Consider the following 22707-nt stretch of genomic DNA (forward strand, 5'->3'; position numbering starts at 1 on the left):
AGCCACTAAGAGAAACTGACTTTGTGCTTTGCACAGAATTTCTCTTACTTAGGAACTTTGTTCCTCAGAAAGAAAGTTTTGAGAATATCAAAGTTAATTCTCTTTTCACAAGTCAAAATAAAGTTAAAACTGTACAATCACTAATATGATCTACAGAAGCAAGACACGATAACAAGCAACTTACCGCTCAAGAAAATGTGCTTCAATACGCACTGTATTTCAGTTTAATATAACCAAAATTGCAAATTTCAACTGATTTTTGGTAGTTTTTCAAGCTCTAATTTTAATGCCGTACATATCAAATTTGCATCTTTGATTGGTTGTAGATGTCGAGAGAATGTGAACCCTTTTCCATAACGTCATTTTTTCAATGTAAATTTGATGTCATGAGTTTTGTTAGCCATGAAGAAGTTTTGTCGAATATTCTGTATCAATAACAGGTTGATTCGCAATCCAATCGCAAAAAATCTGATGCCATTTGGTAGTGAATTTCGTCTTTTCTTCCGATTGAAGCTTCAAATTCGAAATTCTACGACTTCATTGCATTAGCCATAGCTGTTGATGATAGTATGATAAACTCAGAAACTGCCTATTGACTATTCGCCAGATTGGGGGAGAGAAAAACTAAAGCTATTTTATTATTTCACGTGAATTTATAATTTTTATATTTCAAGTTTCTTCAACTTCTTGGTTACAATCTAAATAGCTTGTATCGGAAAATAGAATCTTGCGCTGATTATTTCCATCTGACATTAGTGATATTAGGTTTTTGATTATGTGACTTACAAGGGAGGAATTAGGGAGTAAAGAGATAAATTTCTAAGCAAACCCAAATTATCATAATTTTCGAAGAGTTCAGCAACTTTGTCAGATCTTAGTAGTTTCCTAACTAATTCCAAATCTGCCGTCCTGCCGCTTATTAATCGTTCACAGTATGAAGATGATATTTTTGTGATGACACATTTTCTGTTGATAGTCTTGATATTTTAGCTGTTGATATTTTTGGCAATATTAATAAAATTTTTGGCAAAAAAATGTTTCTTTTGTTTGGAACGCATTGATTCAAAAAACAACAATAAGTATACTTATACATCATAAACGCTCAGCAGGATCAGTTTCTAGACCTTCCCATGCGGAAAGTGACACGTCCAGACTTTTGTGCGTTTACTTCCAGACTTGCGTGCCTTCATCGGACGTTTGTGCGTTCTTGTTCACACTTGCGTGCGTTTTTCGATGTCAGCTTACTGCGTAACTTTGAACGCAAGCCACCTCCTCGTAGGTTCAACTTCCGTTTTCTTTGTCTTTATTTATTGCTTAGAATCACTTTACTATCAAAAAATTCAAAAGTAGCGTAATGCGCTCATTCATACGAGATTTTGCACATTGTTTCGAGAAAACGCTCCTTTTTGCGTATTATTTTGTCAGAAATGCTGCAGCGATGATTCAGCTAAATCTTGTAGTAAATGCACTGAATATTCTGAAACCCATTGAACCTCCGATTTTTTTTGCGTATTTGACGATCGTTTCTCGGAAAACTGGGCGTTTTTCCCGTGTGTAAATCGCAAAAATAATCATTAGCAAACTTATTTAAATTTTCAGCTCATTAAAAACTTTTATCAATTAAATTTTTTTCCTCCAAAAGTTAAGCGCACTTGGGCAGTTTTCAATAAAAAATTCCGGGCCATGGATTAAACAATCTCTATGTTTTTCAGCTGAACAGTGTCGCGCAGTACTGTTTCATAGTTGTCTGATATATTCGATCAGTGAAATTTTTTTAATCGTACAGACTGCGTATATGGGTATGTTCTCTTCCGCACAGAGGTGGGCCTGTAGTTTATCCTTTGTTAGTCGTGAACAAGCTATTTCTTCAGGGTGATCTTCTTTTACGCTGGTCCACACTTCAGAGGGAACATGGTCCAAACTGTCTGGACTTCCGAAGAAAGTCGTGGTGTATAATGAAGACTCACCTTTCGCTTCAGCCACCCCTTTCCCCCCTATTATAAAAAAAGAACACAGAAAGCCCTGAAATGTTATCCTTGAAAGAAACAGTTTTAGATTAAGAGTGTGCGCTTCAGATTTTACTCAGTACCCTAGTCGAACTCCGACGCTTATCTTGCAAGATCTTGCAAGATTCTTGCAAATGACGCTTATCTTGCAAGATGCAAGATCCGGACGCCTATCTTGCAAGAACCTTGCAAGATCTTGCAAGATAGACGTCGAATAATGTTCAAGAAAAAAGTGAAATTTTAAAGTCCTATTAACTCAATGATCCTTTTCTCTTATGAGTTCAAACGTCAAAGGGAGCTCTCTGTTCAAAACAGAAATTTTCATATCACTTCTGCCTTCAACAAAATATTTCAAACTCTCATTTCAGGAGAAATTGTTCAATGATCGTTTCAATGGTTCATTCTGTACACACCAAGTGTGAATAACTTGGTAAGCACTAAAAAGGGCCATAAAAAAGCATCCAGAGCGTTCTTGCTTATGATATATAATGTTATAATCGACTTTTTGTTCTGTAAATGAGACTTTTCTGTGAGTCCATTCACTTTGAATCATTAATAGGTAGCAAAGACACAAAGAACCAAATGCAAGTAACCAATTGAGAGGGAAAAAGCAGATAGTCCCCCCAATATAGTCAATCATACGTTCTGTGTTACGATATTATAACGTTTTTCAATGATTAAACAGGTACCTGGCGAAAAACGTAAATGGTCACTTTTCTCAACCTTCCAATCCCTTGTAAAGTCATCCTATAGCATAACGGCAACTGCTACTGAAACTACCACACAGTTTAAGGAAGAAAAACGGGGTCCAAAATTTTTTCGCCTTAAAGTTATTTTTCTCTCGGGCCTAATCGGAAAGTTTCATATCAACTTTACCGTCGATAACGTGTTTGAAATACTCGTTTCCAGAAAAAAAGTTCAATGATCGTTTCAATGGTTCATTATGTTCACACCAAGTGTGAATAACTTGGTAGGCACTAAAAAGGGCCATAAAAAAGCATCCAGAGCGTTCCAGCTAATGATATATAATGTTATAATCGACTTTTTGTTCTGTAAATGAGACTTTTCTGTGAGTGCATTCACTTTGAATCATTAATAGGTAGCACAGACACAAAGAACCAAATGCAATAACCAATTGAGAGGGAAAAAGCAGATAGTTCCCCAATATAGTCAATCATACGTTTTGTGTTACGATATTATAACGTTTTTCAATGATTAAACAGGTACCTGGCGAAAAACGTAAATGGTCACTTTTCTCAACCTGCCAATCCCTTGTAAAGTCATCCTATAGCATAACGGCACTCCTACTGAAACTACCATACAGTTTAAGGAAGAAAAACGGGGTCCAAAATTTTTTCGCCTTAAAGTTATTTTTCTCTCTCGGTCGTAATCGGAAAGTTTCATATCAACTTTACCGTCGATAACGTGTTTGAAATACTCGTTTCCAGAAAAAAAGTTCAATGATCGTTTCAATGGTTCATTCTGTTCACACCAAGTGTGAATAACTTGGTAAGCACTAAAAAGGGCCATAAAAAAGCATCCAGAGCGTTCCTGCTTATGATATATAATGTTATAATCGACTTTTTGTTCTGTAAATGAGACTTTTCTGTGAGTCCATTCACTTTGAATCATTAAAAGGTAGCAAAGACACAAAGAACCAAATGCAAGTAACCAATTGAGAGGGCAAAAGCAGATAGTCCCCCATTATAGTCAATCATACGTTTTGTGTTACGATATTATAACGTTTTTCAATGATTAAACAGGTACCTGGCGAAAAACGTAAATGGTCACTTTTCTCAACCTTCCAATCCCTTGTAAAGTCATCCTATATTATAACGGCACTTCTACTGAAATTACCACACAGTTTAAGGAAAAAAACGGGGTCCAAAATTTTTTCGCCTTAAAGTTATTTTTCTCGGGCCTAATCGGAAAGTTTCATATCAACTTTACCGTCGATAAAGTATTTGAGAGACTCGTTTCAACAAAAATAGTTCAATGATCGTTGCAATGGTTCATTCTGTTCACGACAAGTGTGAATAACTTGGTAAGCACTAAAAAGGGCCATAAAAAGGCATCCAGAGCGTTCCTGCTTATGATATATAATGTTATAATCGACTTTTTGTTCTGTAAATGAGACTTTTCTGTGAGTCCATTCACTTTGAATCATTAATAGGTAGCAAAGACACAAAGAACCAATTGCAAGTAACCAATTGAGAGGGAAAAAGCAGATAGTCCCCCCAATATAGTCAATCAAACAATCAAACGTTTTGTGTTACGATATTATAACGCTTTTCAATGATTAAACAGGTACCTGGCGAAAAACGTAAATGGTCACTTTTCTCAACCTTCCAATCCCTTGTAAAGTCATCCTATAGCATAACAGCACTCCTACTGAAACTACCACACAGTTTAAGGAAGAAAAACGGGGTCCAAAGTTTTTTCGCCTTAAAGTTATTTTTCTCTCGGGCCTAATCGGAAAGTTTCATATCAACTTTACCGTCGATAAAGTATTTGAGAGACTCGTTTCCACAAAAATAGTTCAATGATCGTTGCAATGGTTCATTCTGTTCACAACAGGTGTGAATATTTTGGTAACCACTAAAAAGGGCCATAAAAAAGCATCCAGAGCGTTCCTGCTTATGATATATAATGTTATAATCGACTTTTTGTTCTGTAAATGAGACTTTTCTGTGAGTCCATTCACTTTGAATCATTAATAGATAGCAAAGACACAAAGAACCAAATGCAAGTAACAAATTGAGAGGGAAAAAGCAGATAGTCCCCCCAATATAGTCAATCATACGTTTTGTGTTACGATATTATAACGCTTTTCAATGATTAAACAGGTACCTGGCGAAAAACGTAAATGGTCAGTTTTCTCAACTTTCCAATCTCTTGTAAAGTCATCCTATAGCATAACGGCACTCCTACTGAAACTACCACACAGTTTAAGGAAGAAAAACGGGGTCCAAAATTTTTTCGCCTAAAAGTTATTTTTCTCGGGCCTAATCGGAAAGTTTCATATCAACTTTACCGTCGATAACGTGTTTGAAATACTCGTTTCCAGAAAAAAAGTTCAATGATCGTTTCAATGGTTCATTCTCTTCACACCAAGTGTGAATCACTTGGTAATCGTTAAAAGGGTCATAAAAAAGCATCCAGAGCGTTCCTGCTTATGATATATAATGTTATAATCGACTTTTTGTTCTGTAAATAAGACTTTTCTGTGAGTCCATTAATTTTGAACTTTAATAGGTAGCAAAGACACAAAGAACTAAATGCACGTAACCAATTGAGAGGGAAAAAGCAGATAGTCCCCCCAATATAGTCAATCATACGTTTTGTGTTACGATATTATAACGCTTTTCAATGATTAAACAGGTACCTGGCGAAAAACGTAAATGGTCACTTTTCTCAACCTTCCAATCCCTTGTAAAGTCATCCTATAGCATAACGGCACTCCTACTGAAACTACCACACAGTTTAAGGAAGAAAAACGGGGTCCAAAAATTTTTCGCCTTAAAGTTATTTTTCTCTCAGGCCTAATCGGAAAGTTTCATATCAACTTTACCGTCGATAAGGTATTTGAGAGACTCGTTTCCACAAAAAAAGTTCAATGATCGTTGCAATGGTTCATTCTGTTCACAACAAGTGTGAATAACTTGGTAAGCACTAAAAAGGGCCATAAAAAGGCACCCAGAGCGTTGCTGCTTATGACATATAATGTTATAATCGACTTTTTGTTCTGTAAATGAGACTTTTCTGTGAGTCCATTCACTTTGAATCATTAATAGGTAGCAAAGACACAAAGAACCAAATGCAAGTAACCAATTGAGAGGGAAAAAGCAGATAGTCCCCCCAGTATAGTCAATCATACGTTCTGTGTTACGATAATATAACGTTTTTCAATGATTAAACAGGTACCTGGCGAAAAACGTAAATGGTCACTTTTCTCAACCTTCCAATCCCTTGTAAAGTCATCCTATAGCATAACGGCACTCCTACTGAAATTACCACACAGTTTAAGGAAGAAAAGCGGGGTCCAAAATTTTTAAGCCTTAAAGTTATTTTTCTCTCGGGCCTAATCGGAAAGTTTCATATCAACTTTACCGTCGATAACGTGTTTGAAATACTCGTTTCCAGAAAAAAAGTTCAATGATCGTTTCAATGGTTCATTCTGTTCACACCAGGTGTGAATCACTTGGTAAGCTTTAAAAAAGGTCATAAAAAAGCATCCAGAGCGTTCCTGCTTATGATATATAATGTTATAATCGACTTTTTGTTCTGTAAATGAGACTTTTCTGTGAGTGCATTCACTTTGAATCTTTAATAGGTAGCAAGGACACAAAAAACCAAATGCAAGTAACCAGTTGAGAGGGAAAAGGCAGATAGTCCCCCCAATATAGTCAATCATACGTTCTGTGTTACGATATTATAACGTTTTTCAATGATTAAACAGGTACCTGGCGAAAAACGTAAATGGTCATTTTCTCAACCTTCCAATCCCTTGTAAAGTCATCCTATAGCATAACGGCACTCCTACTGAAGCTACCACACAGTTTAAGGAAGAAAAACGGGGTCCAAAATTTTTTCACCTTAGAGTTATTTTTCTCTCGGGCCTCATCGGAAAGTTTCATATCAACTTTACCGTAGATAAAGTATTTGAGAGACTCGTTTCCACAAAAATAGTTCAATGATCGTTGCAATGGTTCATTCTGTTCACAACAAGTATGCATAACTTGGGAAGCACTAAAATGGTCCATAAAAAGGCATCCAGAACGTTCCTGCTTATGATATATAATGTTATAATCTACTTTTTGTTCTGTAAATGAGACTTTTCTGTGAGTCCATTCACTTTGAACCATTAATAGGTAGCAAAGACACGAAGAACCAAATGCAAGTAACCAATTGAGAGGGAAAAGGCAGATAGTCCCCCCAATATAGTCAATCATACGTTCTGTGTTACGATATTATAACGTTTTTCAATGATTAAACAGGTACCTGGCGAAAAACGTAAATGGTCACTTTTCTCAACCTTCCAATCCCTTGTAATGTCATCCTATAGCATAACGGCACTCCTACTGAAACTACCACACAGTTTAAGGAAGAAAAACGGGGTACAAAATTTTTTCGCCTTAAGTTATTTTTCTCTCGGGCCTAATCGGAAAGTTTCATATCAACTTTACCGTCGATAACGTGTTTGAAATACTCGTTTCCAGAAAAAAAATTCAATGATCGTTTCAATGGTTCATTCTGTTCGCAACAAGTGTAAATCACTTGGTAAGCATTAAAAAGGGTCATAAAAAAGCATCCAGAGCGTTCCTGCTTATGATATATAATGTTATAATCGACTTTTCGTTCTGTAAATGAGACTTTTCTGTGAGTCCATTCACTTTGAATCATTAATAGGTAGCAAAGACACAAAGAACCAAATGCAAGTAACCAATTGAGATTGAAAAAGCAGATAGTCCCTCCAATATAGTCAATCATACGTTCTGTGTTACGATATTATAACGTTTTTCAATGATTAAACAGGTACCTGGCGAAAAACGTAATTGGTCACTTTTCTCAACCTTCCAATCCCTTGTAAAGTCATCCTATAGCATAACGGCACTCCTACTGAAACTACCACACAGTTTAAGGAAGAAAAACGGGGTCCAAAATTTTTTCGCCTGAAAGTTATTTTTCTCTCGGGCCTAATCGGAAAGTTTCATATCAACTTTACCGTCGATAACGTGTTTGAAATACTCGTTTCCAGAAAAAAAAGTTCAATGATCGTTTCAATGGTTTATTCTGTTCACACCAAGTGTGAATCACTTGGTAAGCATTAAAAAGGGTCATAAAAAAGCATCCAGAGCGTTCCTGCTTATGATATATAATGTTATAATCGACTTTTTGTTCTGTAAATGAGATTTTCTGTGAGTCCATTCACTTTGAATCATTAATAGGTAGCAAAGACACAAAGAACCAAATACAAGTACCCAATTTAGAGGGAAAAAGCAGATAGTCCCCCAATATAGTCAATCATACGTTCTGTGTTACGATATTATAACTTTTTTCAATGATTAAACAGGTACCTGGCGAAAAACGTAAATGGTCATTTTTCTCAACCTTCCAATCCCTTGTAAAGTCATCCTATAGCATAACGGCACTCCTACTGAAACTACCACACAGTTTAAGGAAGAAAATCGGGTTCCAAAATTTTTTCGTCCTAAAATTATTTTTCTCTCGGGCCTAATCGGAAAGTTTCATATCAACTTTACCGTCGATAAAGTATTTGAGAGACTCGTTTCAACAAAAATCGTTCAATGATCGTTGCAATGGTTCATTCTGTTCACAACAAGTGTGAATAACTTGGGAAGCACTAAAATGGTCCATAAAAAGGCATCCAGAGCGTTCCTGCTAATGATATAAAATGTTATAATCGACTTTTTGTTCTGTAAATGAGACTTTCTGTGAGTGCATTCAGTTTGAATCATTAATAGGTAGCGAGGACACAAAAAACCAAATGCAAGTAGCCAATTGAGAGGGAAAAAGCAGATAGTCCCACCAATATAGTCAATCATACGTTCTGTGTTGCGATATTATAATGTTTTTCAAGGATTAAACAGGTACCTGGCCAAAAACGTAAATGGCCACTTTTCTCAACCTTCCAATCCCTTGAAAAGTCATCCTATAGCATAACGGCACTCCTACTGAAACTACCACACAGTTTAAGGAAGAAAATCGGGTTCCAAAAATTTTTCGTCCTAAAGTTATTTTTCTCTCGGGCCTAATCGGAAAGTTTCATATCAACTTTCCGTCGATAAAGTATTTGAGAGACTCGTTTCCACAAAAATAGTTCAATGATCGTTGCAATGGTTCATTCTGTTCACAACAAGTGTGAATAACTTGGGAAGCACTAAAATGGTCCATAAAAAGGCATCCAGAGCGTTCCTGCTAATGATATATAATGTTATAATCGACTTTTTGTTCTGTAAATGAGACTTTCTGTGAGTGCATTCAGTTTGAATCATTAATAGGTAGCGAGGACACAAAAAACCAAATGCAAGTAGCCAATTGAGAGGGAAAAAGCAGATAGTCCCACCAATATAGTCAATCATACGTTCTGTGTTACGATATTATAACGTTTTTCAATGATTAAACAGGAACCTGGCGAAAAACGTAAATGGTCACTTTTCTCAACCTTCCAATCCCTTGTAAAGTCATCCTATAGCATAACGGCACTCCTACTGAAACTACCACACAGTTTAAGGAAGAAAAACGGGGTCGAAAATTTTTTCGCCTTAAAGTTATTTTTCTCTCGGGCCTAATCGGAAAGTTTCATATCAACTTTACCGTCGATAACGTGTTTGAAATACTCGTTTCCAGAAAAAAAGTTCAATGATCTTTGCAATGATTCATTCTGCTCACAACAAGTGTGAATAACTTGGGAAGCACTAGAAAGGTCCATAAAAAACCATCCAGAGCGTTCTTGCTTATGATATATAATGTTATAATCGACTTTTTGTTCTGTAAATGAGACTTTTCTGTGAGTGCATTCACTTTGAATCTTTAATAGGTAGCAAGGACACAAAAACTCAAATGAAAGTAACCAATTGAGAGGGAAAAAGCAGATAGTCCCCCCAATATAGTCAATCATACGTTTTGTGTTACGATAATATAACGTTTTTCAATGATTAAACAGGTACCTGGCGAAAAACGTAAATGGTCACTTTTCTCAACCTTCCAAATCCTTGTAAAGTCATCTTATAGCATAACGGCACTCCTACTGAAACTACCACACAGTTTAAGGAAGAAAAACGGGGTCCGAAATTTTTTCGCCCTAAAGTTATTTTTCTCTCGGGCCTAATCGGAAAGTTTCATATCAACTTTACCGTCGATAAGGTGTTTGAAGTACTCGTTTCCAGAAAAAAAGTTCAATGATCGTTTCGATGGTTCATTCTGTTCAAAACAAGTGTGAATCACTTGGTAAGCATTAAAAAAGGTCATAAAAAAGCATCCAGAGCGTTCCTGCTTATGATATATAATGTTATAATCGACTTTTTGTTCTGTAAATGAGATTTTTCTGTGAGTCCATTCACTTTGAATCATTAATAGGTAGCAAGGACACAAAAAACCAAGTGCAAGTACCCAATTGAGAGGGAAAAAGCAGATATTCCCCCAATATAGTCAATCATACGTTTTGTGTTACGATAATATAACGTTTCTCAATGATTAAACAGGTACCTGGCGAAAAACGTAAATGGTCACTTTTCTCAACCTTCCAAACCCTTGTAAAGTCATCCTATAGCATAACGGCACTCCTACTGAAACCACCACACAGTTTAAGGAAGAAAAACGGGGTCCAAAATTTTTTCGCCCTAAAGTTATTTTTCTCTCGGGCCTAATCGGAAAGTTTCATATCAACTTTACCGTCGATAACGTGTTTGAAATACTCGTTTCCAGAAAAAAAGTTCAATGATCGTTTCAATGGTTCATTCTGTACACACCAAGTGTGAATCACTCGATAAGCATTAAAAAGGGTCATAAAAAAGCATCCAGAGCGTACCTGCTTATGATATATAATGAAATAATCGACTTTTTGTTCTGTAAATGAGACTTTTCTGTGAGTGCATTCACTTTGAATCAACAATAGGTAGCAAGGACACAAAAAACCAAATGCAAGTAGCCAATTGAGAGGGAAAAAGCAGATAGTCCCCCCAAAATAGTCAATCATACGTTTTGTGTTACGATATTATAACGTTTTTCAATGATTAAACAGGTACCTGGCGAAAAATGTAAATGGTCATTTTTCTCAACCTTCCAATCCCTTGTAAAGTCATCCTATAGCATAACGGCACTCCTACTGAAACTACCACACAGTTTAAGGAAGAAAAACGGGGTCCAAAATTTTTTCGCCTTAAAGTTATTTTTCTCTCGGGCCTAATCGGAAAGTTTCGTATCAACTTTACCGTCGATAACGTATTTGAAATACTCGTTTCCACAAAAAAGTTCAATGATTGTTTCAATGGTTCATTCTGTTCACAACAAGTGTGAATAATTTGGTAAGCACTAAAAAGGGCCATAAAAAAGCATCCAGAGCGTTCTTGCTTATGATACATAATGTTATAATCGACTTTTTGTTCTGTAAATGAGACTTTTCTGTGAGTGCATTCACTTTGAATCATTAATAGGTAGCGAGGACACAAAAAACCAAATGCAAGTAACCAATTGAAAGGGAAAAGCAGATAGTCCCCCCAAAATAGTCAATCATACGTTTTGTGTTACGATATTATAACGTTTTTCAATGATTAAACAGGTACCTGGCGAAAAATGTAAATGGTCACTCTTCTCAACCTTCCAATCCCTTGTAAAGTCATCCTATAGCATAACGGCACTCCTACTGAAACTACCACACAGTTTAAAGAAGAAAAACGGGGTCCAAAATTTTTTTGCCTTAAAGTTATTTTTCTCTCGGGCCTAATCGGAAAGTTTCATATCAACTTTACCGTCGATAACCTATTTGAAATACTCGTTTCCACAAAAAAAGTTCAATGATCGTTTCAATGGTATATTCTGTTCACACCAAGTGTGAATAACTTGGTAAGCACTAAAAAGGGCCATAAAAAAGCATCCAGAGCGTTCTTGCTTATGATATATAATGTTATAATCGACTTTTTGTTCTGTAAATGAGACTTTCTGCGAGTGCATTCACTTTGAATCATTAATAGGTAGCAAGGACACAAAAAACCAAATGCAAGTAACCAATTGAGAGGGAAAAAGCAGATAGTCCCACCAATATAGTCAAACATACGTTTTGTGTTACGATTTTAAAACGTTTTTCAATGATTAAACAGGTACCTGGCGAAAAACGTAAATGGTCACTTTTCTCAACCTTCCAATCCCTTGTAAAGTCGTCCTATAGCATAACGGCACTCCCACTGAAACTGCCACACAGTTTAAGGAAGAAAAACCGGGTCCAAAATTTTTTCGCCTCAAAGTTATTTTTCTCTCTGGCCTAATCGGAAAGTTTCATATCAACTTTACCGTCGATAACGTGTTTGAAATACTCGTTTCCAGAAAAAAAGTTCAATGATCGTTTCAATGGTTAATTCTGTTCACACCAAGTGTGAATAATTTGGTAAGCACTAAAAAGGGCCATAAAAAAGCATCCAGAGCGTTCTTGCTTATGATACATAATGTTATAATCGACTTTTTGTTCTGTAAATGAGACTTTTCTGTGAGTGCATTCACTTTGAATCATTAATAGGTAGCGAGGACACAAAAAACCAAATGCAAGTAACCAATTGAAAGGGAAAAGCAGATAGTCCCCCCAAAATAGTCAATCATACGTTTTGTGTTACGATATTATAACGTTTTTCAATGATTAAACAGGTACCTGGCGAAAAACGTAAATGGTCACTTTTCTCAACCTTCCAATCCCTTGTAAAGTCGTCCTATAGCATAACGGCACTTCCACTGAAACTACCACACAGTTTAAGGAAGAAAAACCGGGTCCAAAATTTTTTCGCCTTAAAGTTATTTTTCTCTCTGGCCTAATCGGAAAGTTTCATATCAACTTTACCGTCGATAACGTGTTTGAAATACTCGTTTCCAGAAAAAAAGTTCAATGATCGTTTCAATGGTTCATTCTGTACACACCAAGTGTGAATCACTCGGTAAGCATTAAAAAGGGTCATAAAAAAGCATCCAGAGCGTACCTGCTTATGATATATAATGAAATAATCGACTTTTTGTTCTGTAAATGAGACTTTTCTGTGAGTGCATTCACTTTGAATCAACAATAGGTAGCAAGGACACAAAAAACCAAATGCAAGTAGCCAATTGAGAGGGAAAAAGCAGATAGTCCCCCCAAAATAGTCAATCATACGTTTTGTGTTACGATATTATAACGTTTTTCAATGATTAAACAGGTACCTGGCGAAAAATGTAAATGGTCATTTTTCTCAACCTTCCAATCCCTTGTAAAGTCATCCTATAGCATAACGGCACTCCTACTGAAACTACCACACAGTTTAAGGAAGAAAAACGGGGTCCAAAATTTTTTCGCCTTAAAGTTATTTTTCTCTCGGGCCTAATCGGAAAGTTTCGTATCAACTTTACCGTCGATAACGTATTTGAAATACTCGTTTCCACAAAAAAGTTCAATGATTGTTTCAATGGTTCATTCTGTTCACAACAAGTGTGAATAATTTGGTAAGCACTAAAAAGGGCCATAAAAAAGCATCCAGAGCGTTCTTGCTTATGATACATAATGTTATAATCGACTTTTTGTTCTGTAAATGAGACTTTTCTGTGAGTGCATTCACTTTGAATCATTAATAGGTAGCGAGGACACAAAAAACCAAATGCAAGTAACCAATTGAAAGGGAAAAGCAGATAGTCCCCCCAAAATAGTCAATCATACGTTTTGTGTTACGATATTATAACGTTTTTCAATGATTAAACAGGTACCTGGCGAAAAATGTAAATGGTCACTCTTCTCAACCTTCCAATCCCTTGTAAAGTCATCCTATAGCATAACGGCACTCCTACTGAAACTACCACACAGTTTAAAGAAGAAAAACGGGGTCCAAAATTTTTTTGCCTTAAAGTTATTTTTCTCTCGGGCCTAATCGGAAAGTTTCATATCAACTTTACCGTCGATAACCTATTTGAAATACTCGTTTCCACAAAAAAAGTTCAATGATCGTTTCAATGGTATATTCTGTTCACACCAAGTGTGAATAACTTGGTAAGCACTAAAAAGGGCCATAAAAAAGCATCCAGAGCGTTCTTGCTTATGATATATAATGTTATAATCGACTTTTTGTTCTGTAAATGAGACTTTCTGCGAGTGCATTCACTTTGAATCATTAATAGGTAGCAAGGACACAAAAAACCAAATGCAAGTAACCAATTGAGAGGGAAAAAGCAGATAGTCCCACCAATATAGTCAAACATACGTTTTGTGTTACGATTTTAAAACGTTTTTCAATGATTAAACAGGTACCTGGCGAAAAAGGTAAATGGTCACTTTTCTCAACCTTCCAATCCCTTGTAAAGTCGTCCTATAGCATAACGGCACTCCCACTGAAACTACCACACAGTTTAAGGAAGAAAAACCGGGTCCAAAATTTTTTCGCCTTAAAGTTATTTTTCTCTCTGGCCTAATCGGAAAGTTTCATATCAACTTTACCGTCGATAACGTGTTTGAAATACTCGTTTCCAGAAAAAAAGTTCAATGATCGTTTCAATGGTTAATTCTGTTCACACCAAGTGTGAATCACTCGGTAAGCATTAAAAAGGGTCAAAAAAAATCCAGAGCGTTCCTGCTTATGATATATAATGTTATAATCGACTTTTTGTTCTGTAAATGAGATTTTCTGTGAGTGCATTCACTTTGAATCATTAATAGGTAGCAAGGATACAAAAAACCAAATGCAAGTAGCCAATTGAGAATGAAAAAGCAGATAGTCCCCCAATATAGTCAATCATATGTTTTGTGTTACGATATTATAACGAATTTCAACGATTAAACAGGTACCTGGCGAAAAACGTAAATGGTCACTTTTCTCAACCTTCCAACCCCTTGTAAAGTCATCCTATAGCATAACGGCACTCCTACTGAAACTACCACACAGTTTAAGGAAGAAAAACGGGGTCCAAAATTTTTTCGCCTTAAAGTTATTTTTCTCTCTGGCCTAATCGGAAAGTTTCATATCAACTTTACCGTCGATAACGTGTTTGAAATACTCGTTTCCAGAAAAAAAGTTCAATGATCGTTTCAATGGTTAATTCTGTTCACACCAAGTGTGAATAATTTGGCAAGCAATAAAAAGGGCCATAAAAAAGCATCCAGAGCGTTCTTGCTCATGATATATAATGTTATAATCGACTTTTTGTTCTGTAAATGAGACTTTTCTGTGAGTGCATTCACTTTGAATCTTTAATAGGTAGCAAGGACACAAAAAACCAAATGCCAATAACCAGTTGAGAGGGAAAAGGAAGATAGTCCCCCCAATAAAGTCAATCATACGTTTTGTGTTACGATATTATAAAGATTTTCAACGATTAAACAGGTACCTGGCGAAAAACGTAAATGGTCTTTTTTCTCAACCTTCCAACCCCTTGTAAAGTCATCCTATGGCATAACGGCACTCCTACTGAAACTACCACAAAGTTTAAGGAAGAAAAACGGGGTCCAAAATTTTTTCGCCTTAAAGTTATTTTTCTCTCGGGCCTAATCGGAAAGTTTCATATCAACTTTACCGTCGATAACGTGTTTGAAATACTCGTTTCAAGAAAAAAAGTTGAATGATCGTTTCAATGGTTCATTCTGTTCCCACCAAGTGTGAATAACTTGGCAAGCACTAAAAAAGGCCATAAAAAAGCGTCCAGAGCGTTCTTGCTTATGATATATAATGTTATAATCGACTTTTTGTTCTGTAAATGAGACTTTTCTGTGAGTCCATTCACTTTGAATCATTAATAGGTAGCAAAGACACAAAGAACCAAATGCAAGTAACCAATTGAGAGGGAAAAAGCAGATAGTCCCCCCAATATAGTCAATCATACGTTCTGTGTTACGATATTATAACGTTTTTCAACGATTAAACAGGTACCTGTCGAAAAACGTAAATGGTCAATTTTCTCAACCTTCCAACCCCTTGTAAAGTCATCCTATAGCATAACGGCACTCCCACTGAAACTACCACACAGTTTAAGGGAGAAAACGGGGTCCAAAAATTTTTCGCCTTAAAATTATTTTTCTCTCGGTCCTAATCGGAAAGTTTTATATCAACTTTACCGTCGATAACGTGTTTGAAATACTCGTTTCCAGAAAAAAAAGTTCAATGATCGTTTCAAGGGTTCATTATGTTCACACCAAGTGTGAATCACTTGGTAAGCATTAAAAAGGGTCATAAAAAAGCATCCACAGGCTTCCTGTTTATGATATATAATGTTATAATCGACTTTTTGTTCTGTAATTGAGACTTTCGTTGTAATTTTTGTAAGGCTATATAACTGTCTTTACCAAAACAGATAGTAAATTGAGTTGTCAAAAAATCTTTTGGGACACAAAATTGCGATTCAGGGGTTTGCATGAGTTATGAAATACTTTTTTTTTTTTAATTTTTCTGCTTTTGGTTTGTTTTCTGCCACAACAAATGGGATAAGCTTTCTTACCGTTTACTACACTCTTTTGATCCTTCTTCATGGCAAACAACCTAATTAGGCCAATTGGATACTGGTTTCAAAATAATCAAAAAAGTTGTGTCTATGAGCAACAGATGAAGTGAATAATTGCTCACTGACATGAAATCAGCTTCCTTTAATTTTTAGAAGGAGCTGCTATCTTTTGAATTTTTTGACAGTTTAAAGGCCTTAAAACGCCACTATTAGATCACTAACAAACAATTGCGGTGTTTGTTAGAAAACAGGCTGTTCAATTATCTTTCAACTATAAAAATTGGACAGCAATTTCTTGAAAGCTAACACAAAACCAAAAATTATGTGTCGCTGATTTTTTGTCTTTTTACAATAATTCTTTAAGCATTATAGACAGGAACCGTAGGAAATGTGTCAAGTTGGCGTGTTGTCCTCCTCTGTGTTTGCAGGTCACTAGGTTAAAAAAAATTTTCTATGGTGTTGCTTTTTTGAGTGCAAAGGAAATGTAAAAAATGTGTTTGTAAAAAACTATGCTGCATCTACGTCGTGCAATTGTTTTTGTTGCCGGTAGCCTATTTCAGGCACCCGTCTGCGATTATCCTTCAGTTTTTAGGAATTCAAGTGACTGCTGTTTTGAAATTTTGGCAATTCTTTCACTGTTTAGGTATTTCGTAAAACTAGCAGTACTCGGTTGTGCTTTTTTTCAAAAAACGTATTTACAAAGATTCTACATGAAACATGCGTTTGAAGATGATGCGAAAACCATGTTAGCAAAGCATACCCAGCAAGAACATCAAGGAGAGCCTACACTGCGACCCGATTTGTGTTGCGTTAGCGTTTCTTTTTCGTAGAGCGTTTTTCACGCAGGAACAGGCCTTATTGTGTCATGAAAAAATGGTGTACGTCTCAGTAATATTGAAATATCCCTGTGAATACTGAACGGATTTAAGCGAAAGTAGGCTTGTTTTGTCGTGCATGAAACCGTCTCGCCGATTGATAGTGGTTGCGGCTGTAGCTCGGCGAGGTCGATGAGAATTTTTAGCGGTAAAACGGAAATTACCCTATTTTGGGTACTTTTCGGAGCGGCCGATTTTCGAAACTTCATAATGAGTGATTTAAGCTACAGATAATGGTTCTGGAGCTTCGTCCTTATGCCTGGAGTCCGTTGCGTATGTTTTCCTATGTACTTTTCCGGAGTTTAGGGGTTCAATTTTCACTCTGCACGTGCCGTACCCCCATTTTTCACAAAAACGTGCCCTTAAGGCAGAGGTTGATAAAATGTTGAAAAATTGGTGTTTTGGTGTCAAATAATGGCCTATGACACCCAGTATTATGTACTGATGGAATTGTAATGTAGTGTGTACAAATATTTCAATGTTGACATTGAAAATTTTGACGATCCAGGTCACGTACCAGGTGGATTATTTGACCTGGTACGAAACGTTAATTTTGCAATATCTCCACGAAAACTTAACCGATTTCAGTTTGTGATGGCTCGTTGAACTTGTCTTGAGCTCTAGTTTGATTTACTATACGGTTTGTGATAATTCGTCCAGCCGTTACGAAAAGATAGTCCATGACAGGTCAAGCCTGATTTGACCTGAAATTCGACCTATTTTACCTGTTTCTGCTTATAAAACGTTCCCGAGTTCTGTTTGTGATATTTATAGTCCCCATAGTATTGTGATGACATGGGTAAAGTTTCCACAAAGTGTCATTTTCATAACCGAGTTATAAGTTATAATTTGTGTCAAATTATGGGTCAAATCGCATATATATTTAGGTTTTGGTACTGTACCTTAAAACTCCAATATCTCTCCGTATTGTTATTCAATTTTAATTCTGTTTGCTGATCTGAATAGGCTCTGAACCGAGGTTGAATTTGATATAGGTGCCGCCAATTTTGGTCCGTTCACCGTTGAGTTATTCACCTGGGAATACCCGCCCAATTTACCTGTGAAAATGGGCCCTGGTACAGCGCCTTTGATCTTTAATAACTCGTGCGCGAATGGTCCGATTTTAAATTTGGTTAGTGTGTTTAACAGGTCTTGATCTGAGGTTTATTTTGATATAAGGTTCATTCATTTTGGTCCAGGCATCTTGGAGTTATTGGCCTGGACATGACCCCTCCGGTGTACCCATGAAATGGGCCCTAGTACGGTACATTTGATCTTTAATAACTCGTGAATGAATGGTTCGATTTCAATTGTGTTTGGTGCATTTAGAGGGCTTCAACTGAGGTTTATTTTGATATAAGGGTCGTTTATTTTGGTCCAGGCATCTTGGAGTTATTGGCCTAGACATACCCGTCATTTAGCCCATCAAATATGGGCTTTGGTACAGTACATATAACCCTTAATAACTCCTAGTGTAGTTGTTCAATTTTATTTTTATTTGGTGCGTTCAACAGATAATAAATTGACGTTTTTGTTGGTATAAGGCTCGTGTAATTTGATTCAGCCGTCTTTGAGAAATTGGTACCGAAACACCCTCCCATTTTGCCCATTTTGACCCATTTTTTGACCCGAAAATTGATAGTTATTCATTGAATTTTCATCGAAATGGTATCTAATGGCCACCGTTAGGTTGATATTAGTGAACTATGACTGATACAGGTCTGTCAATGTCGTTGCTGGGGTCAGCGTAACTTTATAACAGTGATTTTGTTATAGAAATGCCCTATTTCAGATTTTGAATCTTGAAATTCTTGATTTTTGACATTTGCATTTTGCATTATCGACTACACAGACCAAAATCATCTTCACAACCAATACAGTAAGTTGCAGTATTGTCATTTTCATGCTAGCCGTGTCGTAGGTGTTTCAAAAAATGTGTTAGTGGTTCAGTTGTAGAATTGAGACAACAGTTGTGTAGCCGTAATTTTGCTTGGTGTGGCAATCTTAGTAACAAATTGCAATCTGTGTGTTATCTGAAAATTAAATAGAAATACCAGACAGTATTGTATAATAGTCTATTCGAAAGGAATCAACCGGGGGTAGCCTCGGTTTTGTTGTAGAAAAGTTTGTTTGGGTGTGTATGTGCTTGTAGTGGTTGCCTACATATGGGTTTAATGCTGACATGATATTGAAATTGAAAAGAAGACATCAATTGAAATTGAAAAGAAGACATGATATTGAAATTGAAAAGAAGAGATGATATTGAAATTGAAAAGAAGACATCAACTCAGGTCAGAAATGATGAAGTTATCGAGGAACCATTTGAAAGTTGTGATAGCGATGATTCGACTGATGACGCTGACGAGCCAGACCTGCCTGACCTAGAAGCTCAAAAGGCCAAAAGTGTTAAGAACATTGGCACTGTGCAGAGTGTAACTGCGGAATAAGTGGTAAATATGATAAGATGTTTTGATAGACGAAGGAAAAGTTAAAGCTAGACTTCTAATTCTTTTTTCACTTATTTCTTTTTTTTAAAAAAAATTTTGGGCTGCTAACCTTAATAATCAATTCTGCTAAGAGTTTATTCTCAAGATTGGAGCTTGGTGCCTTTCATTAGATCCAACAGCAAAAAGTAAGCAAAAGCTTGATTATAACTCAGAACAAAAGTTAGGGTAAGAGTAAAGGGCGCAAAAATGGTTGGTAGCAACCAGATTGAATAATTGTTTTTAGGGCGATTTAGTGAAACGATTCGATCGAGTTATTAGCAGACTAGAGTCCCGAATGGACAGAAGTGACCGTCTCTTAGATGATCTGACAAAATTTTCGAGGCGATCTTTGGACGAGATATATCGGATCTCCGAAACTCCCGTTGCGCTTTCACGGAACATGGTTGATAAAGATAATGGAACGAAGAGGAGCCCAACCAGCCAGAATTGGTGTTCAACGGTCTGAATCTTTACAATCAAGGAGGCGTTTCTTTCGTCGAAAAGGCTTTCAACATTGTTAAGGTTTTGTTTACGGTTCTGATAGCCAGAAGTAGTTCTGGTTGGAGGGAACTATTCTTTGATGTGGAAAATTTTTTCAAGCTGCATTACTTTTTGTAATATTCTTGCTCTTTGTGTATATATAGGATGCTTCTGGTTGATGAAAGTGTAAATTTGTTGAAAAAATACGAAGTTAGGTTTGATTGACTCCTATGAATATTGCTTTTGATTATGAAATGTTACAAAGTTGTCCTAAAGTTTTGCGGATGTTGAATTTTTGTTTCCTTTCCAAAGTTAAATTCAGCCTTCCTGATAAGTCCCTCCGAGTCTTTATTGTTCCTATTTGGCTTAAATGGCTTAATTTTTAGTTGGAAATTTCTTGTTGCTAAGCAAAGCATTTTTTCAGTTAATTGAAATGAGCTACCACTTTAAAGATTTGAGAAGTGTTCTAAGTGGTATAGAAACTATTGAAGGTTCCTTGCGTCGAAACAATGCCCTGGAAGTTGAAGCACGTAACCGAATGCTCGAAGTCTGGAAGGGACTGAAAAAATTCGTAAGTATTGCACAAGTTTTGATATACTGGCTTTTCTACAATTTTATTTGGTTGATAGCAACCAACATTTTTTTTAAGTCTTGACTTTTGAATAGAACGATAGAGGTGTGAGAGCTCAGAGGGCTGCAGTTGATCAGAAACTGGTCTATAAAGGAGTCGATTTGTTTAGTTATGATGGCTGTCGTCATGACTATGCTGCAGTTGGAAGGTTTCTTGCACGCTCAATTCATTCAAAAGAGGAACGTTTGGAGTTTTGTTGGTTCGTCCAGAGAAAAAACTTGAAGCACTCTGCAAGACAATTAGCATCAGCTGACGATGAGAAATTTTTCAAAGGTTTTTTTGCAGCTTTTTTTGGAGCTTTTTTTCTTTTTTAACTGTTTTTTTTTGTTTCAGAAGCTGTCAAGCTAATCTGCGGAGACAGTCTCTACGCTCTTCGACGAGCAAAAGACGCAGCAAATTCTCTAGGGCGTCATGAAAAGGCTGAAATTAATAAACAAAATCTTTGTTGAATTGTTTTTAGTAATATTTCTGGTTTTCCATGCACTCTAAACTGTCTTCGCTTTTGCATTTTGGGTTGCGGTCTACTAATATAGGTCTTGTTTCCAGATGAAATGTCTATTCTCGATTACAAAAAGTATAAGTTATACCTTCCAGTAGCTCAGCAACTAGTCAAACTGGCTATTACCTGGAGTGAGCTAGCTTTCATAGATGCTAAATTAACAAAGAAATGGGTGAGCTTTGGTGAAATTGAGGCTCACAACGTTTGTTTGACTCTCGACTACATGCCAGACTACCTTAAAGATGTTGAGGCTTTCCTGGATTCAGAGTATGGCAAAAGTCTGAAGTTGATGAGGTACAGTTGTGTTGACTACTTAAAAGATGTAAGTTTCTTTCAATTAGGCGTGTTTGCGAAATGCGATATAAACTCTAAATTGGAGATTCCAGGCTTGATACGGTATCTTGTTGATATAAAAGAGGATGAAATAATTCCAGGTTTTAACGATTTTTCAGTAATTGAAAGTTCAAGAGTGGGCGTTCAATGGTTAATGCTTGGTCCTATTTCATTCGTAAATGCATCATGCCGTCCTAATGTGGCTTACGTAAATGTGAAAAATTTGATGGTTTGCGTACCATTGCGTGAAATAAAAGCAGGCGAAGAGCTTACCATATCCTATCAAAATCATTTTTTTGGGCCGAACAACGAGTTTTGTCTATGTCCCTACAAAAGTTTACATGGAAACCCTTTTCCGGAATTAGCTGTAAAGCGCAGAAAAGTTACTAAAAAGAATAAAGGAATTGATTTGGCACCAAATCCGATAAATCGTTTTTCTCGGCAAGGTTTTCCTTCTCGCCTAAGAATGTTTTTTCCCGAGAATAGAATATGCGAAAATCTGAATTTTATAACTTTTGAGTCATTTTTTGCTTGGTTTGACGACAGTAGAGGTTTGTAACGGTCGACTTTAACTCCAGTTGAGGAAACTTTTCAAAACCTAACTGAATCGGATGATGCATCAACAGATGATATAGACTCGCCCTCGTCTCCGAACCAAAATCAAGTGGAAGCTTTCCGTTGTTCATCGCCTGTTAACCTCCAAAATTTTGAAGAGGGAAATTTTTGTGATAAAATTGATGAAAATCTACCCGCCCCCATTTCCTTGGATTTTAACTTATACGAAGGAGCCAACGTCACGCACGATGAGTTCATTCAAAAGTTTTCTAGCCTTTCAAATAAGCATAAGCTCTCGGATGTTGTAAAAAGTGATTTTCTGAAGTTTTTTGCAAGCGTTTTGCCCTACCCCAATAAGATCTTTGCTGATATTCCCGCCACAAACCTTCCGTTGGTAACAAGTACATCTTTTGGTTCGTCAAAGTTGCTTATGATTGATCTCATTCCGCAACTTAATCGTATTGTCAAGAGAAATATTTCTTATATTCAGCAGTCCTGGTCGAATCTGTGTAATTGGGAAACCTCTACTGACGCATTTTGCAAGTCTGAACTGCAGCTGGTTTTCAATACAGATGGAGCTCCAATTTTCAAGTCAAGTAAACTTTCTGTGTGGCCTACTTGGGTTCAGATTTTTAATTTGCCCCCTGTTTTAAGATCTTCTTACTCA

The 22707-nt window shown here is 36.5% G+C and overlaps 1 protein-coding gene across 4 annotated transcripts in view; it reads right to left on the bottom strand.

Annotated features, from left to right (window-relative positions):
* Positions 1 to 1640: 1640 nt before the first annotated feature.
* The window catches only part of LOC142355375 (uncharacterized), a 54401-nt gene continuing 33334 nt past the window's right edge, over positions 1641 to 22707 (bottom strand). For 2 of the 4 annotated variants that reach the window (XM_075407572.1, XM_075407573.1), the window contains exon 4: positions 1641 to 1994. In XM_075407572.1, the coding sequence (XP_075263687.1) occupies positions 1738 to 1994 (257 nt within the window). In that variant the 3' untranslated portion in view covers positions 1641 to 1737. The remainder of the gene's footprint in view (positions 1995 to 22707) is intronic. The other 2 variants (XM_075407575.1, XM_075407574.1) reach the window with 2 other exon arrangements.

Source organism: Convolutriloba macropyga, unplaced genomic scaffold, assembly GCF_964194025.1.
Source record: "Convolutriloba macropyga unplaced genomic scaffold, txConMacr16.3 SCAFFOLD_775, whole genome shotgun sequence".
NCBI lineage: Eukaryota > Metazoa > Xenacoelomorpha > Acoela > Convolutidae > Convolutriloba > Convolutriloba macropyga.